The sequence below is a fragment of the Ochlerotatus camptorhynchus genome, unplaced genomic scaffold, assembly GCF_037179485.1.
Source record: "Ochlerotatus camptorhynchus isolate MF236.1 unplaced genomic scaffold, CSIRO-AGI_Acam_v1.1 ptg000139l, whole genome shotgun sequence".
Lineage (NCBI taxonomy): Eukaryota > Metazoa > Arthropoda > Insecta > Diptera > Culicidae > Ochlerotatus > Ochlerotatus camptorhynchus.
This window is the reverse complement of record NW_027040629.1, coordinates 3,109,432-3,117,808: the sequence shown is the minus strand read 5'-3', so window position 1 is coordinate 3,117,808 and position 8,377 is coordinate 3,109,432. Positions and strand designations below refer to the sequence as shown.

The 8,377-nt window shown below is 38.0% G+C and overlaps 1 protein-coding gene across 2 annotated transcripts; it reads right to left on the bottom strand.

Annotated features, from left to right (window-relative positions):
• Nucleotides 1-3,917: 3,917 nt before the first annotated feature.
• On the bottom strand, nucleotides 3,918-6,799 carry LOC135700584 (uncharacterized). 2 transcript variants are annotated; one of them, XM_065221114.1, is made up of 6 exons: nucleotides 6,658-6,799; nucleotides 5,751-6,564; nucleotides 5,151-5,695; nucleotides 4,455-5,090; nucleotides 4,247-4,392; nucleotides 3,918-4,182 (listed from the first exon to the last, which is right to left on the bottom strand). In XM_065221114.1, the coding sequence occupies exons 2-6, from the start codon at nucleotides 6,544-6,546 to the stop codon at nucleotides 3,939-3,941; spliced, it is 2,367 nt and encodes a 788-aa protein (XP_065077186.1). In that variant the 5' UTR covers nucleotides 6,547-6,564; nucleotides 6,658-6,799; the 3' UTR covers nucleotides 3,918-3,938. The 2 variants fall into 2 exon arrangements, with proteins under 2 accessions (XP_065077186.1, XP_065077187.1); XM_065221115.1 differs by having other exon boundaries at nucleotides 5,751-6,559.
• Nucleotides 6,800-8,377: the final 1,578 nt, after the last annotated feature.

Here is an 8,377-nt window from a genome sequence, read left to right as displayed (position 1 = left end):
ACAAATAGAGTTAAAAAATAAAATTAAAAAAAAACTTAGTTGAAGATGCTAATTTCAAATAACAGACTAGAGTGATAAAAAAATATGAAAGTATAGACGTATAGAGTTCATAGTTTCGTTATACCAACAGTTATACCCTAGACAGACTATGGCTTATATCATATAATATAGGCTGTCTTGCAATGAGCACTCATACATCTAGTTTTCACTGGAAATCCTATCTATGAGTGCTCATTGCAAGACAGTCTATATTATATGATATAAGCCATAGACTGTACAGGGGATTGTACGACTTTTCCCCGAAAACCAGTTCCCCGAAAACACTTTCCTCGAAAGTTTTAGCCCCGAAATACGATTCCCCGAATGAACCAGTTCCCCGAAAGGAACGTTTTCCCGAACACTATTTCCCCGAAAGATACAATTTACACTGTGCGATCTATTTAAATATAATCCTTGGGTTTGTTACAACTTATCTATATGAAATTGAGAAAAATATCTTTGCTGAATATTGATAAACAGAACAAAGTCGTTCAACACCCTAGATAAAGTTTGTGGTTATGACTTGTTATGACATTTGGCGGTTTATCAAATTGATATCTGATTGTAATGAGCATAAAGACTGAGCTTTGATATAAAGAAGGGAAAATTGTGTCAGTTTCATCAAATCTTTCGCTGGTTAACTACTTGTATCGAACAATACCACAATACACATATCAATGTGTGTCGAATTAAAGTGGACTCTACACGAGTGTTTGTATTGACAATAATCGTATTGTCAATGCATTTTATATTGACGTCAATACATCGGTATTGACAATATATCTGTATTCACATCATCAATATTATTGTCAATACTTTTAAGTATTGACAATATTTCTTACCGTGTGGGGTTCGCTTAAGACAATAGTTTGACTTTCGTTAAAACTACATGTAAAGGTCACACACTAAGATTATTTCACCGAAATCTGTGAAATTTTACCGAAATCTGAACAACTGAACGTTCGGTAAACAGTTCGGTGATTTTTCACAGATTTCCTGTAATTTTTTACCGAATATTCTGAAATCGGTGTATGGTGTTTTCTTCTTGCTCCATACAATTTTGGATTCGGCCTATAAGGAGTCGCAAAGTGACTATAGCATGTATTGCATGGGGACGCATGGTATCTTTTATTTATTAGTATGGAGTTTTTAAAGTTCGTACCTATCCAACACACACACACACACACACACATACATTGTATGCAATTAGCTCCATGGAACATACCAAGTTATACGTCAAATAATCAACTAAGATAAAAAGAAGGAAAAATCTTGCAACAAACAAAATTTTCCCTTCTTTGTATCACAGCTCGTTCTTAAACGTTTTGAAGAATAAATATCTTACTAATTTATAAAACTGATATCTAATCGTAATCAAATTAAAAAAAAACGAGCCGTTAGGGGCCATACATTAATTATGTCACGCGAAATTGAGGCAAAATTAATCAATCACAGATTTCTACACGTCCCTCCTTAGGGCGTGACATAATTTGTACATCACCCCTTATACAAAGAAGAAAAATCGTTGTTTGTTTCAAGAAATGTTCCTTCTTTGTAGCTCAACTCGTTTCTTAACGTATCGCATAATATCTATATCTAATTGGTTTTATCAAAGAGATGTCATTTTCCTTTCTTTGTATCACGGCTCGTTCTTCAATTTTATTACAATGAGATACCCTAATAAAAAATAACCATAAACGAACGATAACCCAAATCATTGAACTATTCCACAAATGGTTTGGATGATACCCAGAACACGTCGTTAAGCAAATTAACCATACAATTTTTATTAGGGTATCGCTTTGATAAATTAGTAAGATATTTATTCTTCAAAACGTTAAAGAACGAGCTGTGATACAAAGAAGGGTAAAATTTTGCTTGTCGCAAGAAATTTTCCTTCTTTGAATCATAGTTCATTCTTTGACGTATAATATGGTATGATGTATGATCCATGGAGCTAATTGCATACAATGTGTGTGTTTGTTTGATAGGTACGACCGTTAAAAAAAAACTCCATACAAACAAAGAAAAGATATCATGCGTCCCCATGCCATACATATTAGTCACATGGCGACTCCTTATAGGGTGAATCTAATAGCGAATTCGTTTATTATCGGGGTTGGAACCAGTTCCAACCCAGTGCGAAACCGAACTTTTTGTCAGTGCGAACCTCAACCTGAGCTAGGTTTTAAAAACAAACGAGCAAACTGACGTTTGTCAGAAAACAAGCAGACCCAATCTTGATACCCGATCCAGGTTGGAACTGAATAATAAACGAATTCGCTATAAAATTGTATGGAGCACGAAGAAATCAATGTGTTGAATAAAGACAAAAGTTTGACTTTCGTTAAAACTACATGGAAAGGTCAAAAGCTGCTGAAATAGGATTACACCGATTTCAGGAGCTTGACCTTTACATTTTGTTTTAACGAAAGTCAAACTATTGTCTTTATTCGACGAACATTAATATGTTTATTGTGGTATTGTTCGATACAAGTAGTTAACCAGCGAAGATGCGCAGATTCGGGGAAATGGTACATTCGGGGAAATTATTTTCTGGGAACTGTGCCATTCGGGGAATTGTATTTCGGGGAAAAGTTACATTCGGGGCAATAACTTTCGGGGAAAATGTTTTCGGGGGACTGGTATTCGGGGAAAAGTCGTACAATCGTACGGAGTATTAGAGTACGGCAGTGTGAAAATTGTACATAGAGAGTAGAAAGTGAGCAAGGACAACTTTAGGAAGGTACAAATCGGTTTTATCATCTCTCTTACTAAACTCCCCCTTTGGAGAGGGATGGTGAGGGGTGTCCACCCCCCGCTACCACTGGCAAGAAGAGATGATCACCGACACACTCATGTACCGACGATGTGTTTGAAACAGTTCTACCGATTTATACCTCGCTCAAGTTGTTATCTGAAGGAAGGCATCCAGTCGTAGGTTTGGAAATTGCAGCTATTGTTACCTCTACCACGGTATGTGCTCCTGTCATCGTCGACTTGACGATCTCGAGGGGACACGGGTAGGGTAGCTGCTGCTGCTGCTGCTGTACCTTTCGACCAATGACGGTAAAAAAAATCTACAGAAATTATGATTTGTAGACGTTCTCATAACATCAGTAGCTGACATGAACTTTTTCTATGTTAATTTTATAGTTTGATGTTTGAGTTGCAAAGGGATATTTCTGTTTTTTTTTAAATAAACTGCTTTGTAGAAGATATGAACTTGTAAATTGAAACAGCTGTTTTAAGTAAAGAATACCATCAAGTTACTCTCGTTCGAACAAAATCCAAAAAATTGATGAATATCTAAAAATCTCAAAATTCCAGGATTGTAGCCCAGAGAGAACCAAGCGCTTAAGAAATCCAAAAAGACATTTTGTCAGAATAGCAAAATAAGCATTTTGTCATAATTTGGATGAAATATGTTTAATTGAACACAACTACGAACATTTTACACATACTTGAGTTGAAATGACCGGTGTTTCATGTGCTGTTTTCTTTTACCCAGCATTCCCCATTGTTATAAAACAGATATTTTGGATAATGTGGAGGGATTTGTTTTTTTTTTCAAAAGCATTTTTACATCCGCCAGTTAACGGCGCCGGTGGTGTAGTGGTAAGCGTGATTACCTCTCACCCCAGCAGGCCTGAGGCATAACATCTCTGATCACGCCTTCCTTCGGATGGGAAGTAAAGCCGTTGGTCCCCGGTTCATGAGTTTGATGGGTCGATAGGTAGGGTCCAGGTGTGGGAGCTGCCTTCCTGGCACGTCGGTAGCATTGGTGCTCAGCACGGAAAACAAGATCGACGGAAAAAACAAACCAAAGGAAAAAAAAAATACATCCGCCAGTTAAACAGCGTTAGAATATTTATTGAAGTTCGTTCGATTAAATCAAATCAAATTTTCACCGCGCGGTCGGGATGGTCCTTAACGATATGAGCCTCCAGTGCTGCATCTTTGGCGAACAGTTCCTTACAGTAGGCACATTTGATCGAATAGTCAACTACTTCGCCACTCTTCTTATGTCTTTGAAAATGAATATAATATCCTGTGCTGCTGTTCGAAGTGTGCTCGCACACGGAACATTTGTACGGACGTTCACTGGTGTGTATACTACGGACATGGTTGAGCAGCCGAGCTCTGCAAGTAAAAGTTGGGATTGCTTCAGAATTAATCCTGCAGTAAACAAAATTGCAAACCTTACTTTATGAACGTGCTGAATTTGCACTGAGTACATTTCAAATTGCGAATTCCGAGATGTATGGCCTTTTTGTGCGCTAAAAAGTAGCTTTTGTGTTTATATTCCATACCGCAAATATCACACTTGTACGCCGATTTGGTGTGAGTGTCCTGCAATGTAGAATATATATACATACATTTTTTTTTGAACCTTTTCGCATTTACAATCTCACCTCGTGGTTCTTCCGAGACGACCAAACGTAGAAAAGTTTGTCACAGTAACGACACGGGAAGACGTGCTTTTTCGTATGTCGATTCATGTGAATCCGGAGCTGCCTTCGATTTGGGCAAACCCAGTCACAAAAATTACACTTGAACTCCTTCCCACTGTGACTTTCAAGATGGTCGACCAATCCAACAACCTTTTTCCCACACAGGTGACATTGTCGTTTTTGTCCACGATTGGGTGTTCGGCTTTCCAAATACTTGCGATAGTTCCTTTTCTTACGGGTATCCTCATCAAGTGTCTCCTCAGCTATGTCTTCAACAGGAATGGCTTCAGGGGGACTCGTGTCGTCATTTGTTGCCTCGTTAACTTCATTCAGAATGTCATCGTCGTTCATAAGGTATTCAGCATCATCGATGATATAATCGGCCGAAATCAAGTTCTTATGTTCATCTTTCAGGTTACCGTCCGATTCCAACGATGCTTCAAACTCCAGTGTTTCGTGTTTTTCAAACGTAAAATCTTCTCGATATGAATCATTCGTGACACAACTTTCGCGACATTGTTGCACGAAATTAACAAGATTTTCTATGAATGTTGTACAGTGATCACATATCACTGTGCTCCGTCCATCATTGGCCATCTAAAATAAGTACTGGTTAGGTCTGCTTCAATAAATCATATACCTTTACGCCTGAGTTACCTCGACATTCAGTGCCTCCTTTATGATAGCTGCATATGTTTGACTTTTGTACACATCCAAAAACAGGTCATACGTTTGATCAAACAGCTCTGCTTGGCATATACGACATACGTCTGCGACTTCACTTTTCAACGTACAATCTGCGAAACTGATTTGAAGCATTGGCTCTTCATCCACTGGTTGAAGAATTGGTTCTTCTTGCACCTCTTCCACTGGCTCTTCTTCAGTCCCATCAGATGTCCAAAGTAGAGTCGCCTCTACAGGTAGATATTTACATATGCCAGTCGAAAACTGTTTCTTCAGCCTGAGGTAATCCTGTAGCAGTTGCTCTGCATTCTTCCTGCGACAAAGTTTCTTAGCATGCATGGTCGATAGGATATCATAGAAAATAATCTTTCGCTTGGCTTGGGAAATTGATTCCACATTTTTCTTAACTGCCTCCTTAAGCAATTCTTGGATTTCCAAATCTGACAGAAATGATAAACCTTTCCAATGATCTAAATTATACTGAATCTGATTGTTCCAGCTCGCATCATTCGATTCATCTAAAAACAAAAATGTTATGAATGTCAGAAGGTTTCTTCAGAACGTTTTACAAACCATCCTTGCTAGTGTCATTTTTCCCCCACAGAATTCGCGCCTCTGGAGGATATGGTACTAGATCACCATTCCGGTAATTTTTCTCCGTTCTGAGGTATTGTTTTTTAACCACATACAGTTTTCTCTCCGAAAATCTGCCATAATTGGCCATCTGTTGTTGAACGTCATACAGCAATGGTTCTATGCGTTCTCCTTTGGATCGCGCCTCTTCTACACCAACATCGCGGCATGCCTTCAGCAGAGCTTGTATTTCATCTGGTAGAACATTTAAACCTCGTGAACTTTTACGAACCGATTCTGCAAAAGGACTTGCAGCTTTCATAATCTCCGGATTCTCCGCCTCCTTTTTTTCGATGGATATTTTTACGACATTCGAATGAGTTTCGGCCATTTGCAGGAATTTAGGATATTCCCTCAATATCTCCCAGCACTGCAGAAACTTAAAGTGTGTTTTGTAGCAACTCTTGTAGGTCTGCAACGCGTTTTCTAAGACGGATTCCGTTTCATCTGGATTAATAAGATTATGAATGTCCGAGAACTTCCTGACTTCACGCTGTATCGATAAAAATCGATGCCGTAAGCTGCTGGCTGTCCGAGCCTCAAGGTCCTGCTCTTTGGTAACGGCATGGTCGTACAAAATACCCCAGATATATATGTTATTTGAAACAGATTGGTTACAAATTTTCGAGGCATACATCCAGGATAGGCAAATTTGTTTATCTTCAGCAACAGAAAAGTTTTTGCCCCGGTTAGAGACCCGTTGTTTACATTCTGTTTCAGATGCTTCCGAGGACATGTCTTAGCAGAGGCTGAACTGAAATCATTCGGGTTTATGAAATTTAGCTAAACACAACCTAAATCGAAACAAATAGGCGGAAATAGGCAACGAATCGCGCATCGTACTTACCGACCAGCTGTTGCCTATCAACGAGAAAATAAATTAAATGTTAGCACTTGAAGCACTTCCTTCTATTCTAAAATTATTTTAATTGGTAAGCTGCAGTTTAATAGTATTTTTTCCATATTTTTTTTTTTTTTGTAACAATCGATACGGAAACAAACAAACAACAAATCAACTTATACACGGTTAGAAAAAAGTACCCAAAATTAAGTTCTTTTCACTCATCTCGGCACTATAGTGCAGGAACCCAAAAGTAGGTAAAGCGGGTCAAAGTAATTTTCATTTACTTATGTGCAGTTCGTATGGAATTTTCCACTGGCTTTTTAACCAAAAGTATGTTAGTTGTACCCAACAGTAGGTAAATATGATTATACTCAACGTTGGGTTCCCACACTTTACTACCCCTGTTGGGTGGTTTTGCTCCTCCGTTTTTGACAACATTAGAAGGAGAAAAGGAGACAAACTAGTCAAAAATAGGTAAAAGTAAACTTTCCGTTGGGTACTTTTTTCTTACCGTGTAGGGATGCCCAGGGTACACGGTTAACCAAAGCTACTCATTTTTTGTGTATGAAGGAAATATAGACGAGTGCACGGATGGATTTGAATTCACTCACTCGACAAAAAGTGACACAACAGCGGGGCCCTGAACACATGAATAATACTCACGTAACATTATGTACACACAGCAAAAAAAAATGTAATATCGATCAACGTAATTCAAGCTGATGTATGAAATAATGATGTAATAGCAAAAAGCAGATACAATATTACATCAATGGATGTAATTTTGTTCGCAAAATCGATGTACATCGTACAATGTGATATTACTCAACCGATGGATTGACCTGGTTGCAGCAGTTTCGATGTAATATTCAACAACTTTTTTTGCTGTGCACAAAACTTGTTAGGCCTTTTTCGCGCGAACCGAATACGCGCACGCAAACTAACAACAGTATAGGGCAGAGGATATTCTGCCCTTCCCGATAGTGCTCTTGGTTTGCGTGGGCGTACTTCGGTTTTCGTGAAAAGGACCTAGCAAATTATTTACAAAAGTTGACAGACCCTTTTCAAATGTTACGCGAGCATTATTCATGTGTTCATTTTTAGTAAACAGGGCCCCGCTGTTGTGTTGAAAAAAAATTCAGTAATGGTAATGGTTATGGTAGTCAGTAAGGTCCATGTATGGTTTTGTATTGTCGGTCAACTTTACGTGGAATATATCACGAATTGGTAATCATTAATTTACAGGCAACCTATTCGCGATATATTCCACATAAAGTTGATCGATGTTACAAAACCATCCATGGACCTTACTGAATACCATAACCATTACCATTAAAGTTCTCAAACCATAAGTAAAAAGGTTCTAATATAGTTCTCTTTCCGAAAATGTATGGAGAAAACTAAAATTTTAAATGGTAATGGTTCTTAACAACCCATTGTTTGTAAGGTTCACTTCCAAAAAACCATAATACATAAGTGATCGTTCAACCCTTGCACATCGTGAGCCCCCTAGCTTCACTACCAACAACAGAGAGAACTAAGTTGAAGTTTCGATTCAGTGTTTTAGAGTATTAATAAAGACGCAGTTCAGATTGGACGTATTTTGATTTTAATTCGACACAAATCAACCGAAAACCAATCCATTAAGCTATTTTTATAAACATTTTTTTTTTTTTTTTTTTCATGAGTTTTGTTAACTTTTTAGGTGAATTCCATTTCTCCT

Bases quoted from the DNA above. Each gene is read 5' to 3' on its own strand.
- LOC135700584 (XM_065221114.1), bottom strand. From the start codon at position 6,546: ATGTCCTCGGAAGCATCTGAAACAGAATGTAAACAACGGGTCTCTAAC. The intron at 5,696-5,750 runs GTTTGTAAAACG...TTTTGTTTTTAG, and splicing joins AAATGACACTAGCAAGGATG to ATGAATCGAATGATGCGAGC. The intron at 4,183-4,246 runs GTAAGGTTTGCA...TTTTACTTGCAG, and splicing joins AAATTCAGCACGTTCATAAA to AGCTCGGCTGCTCAACCATG.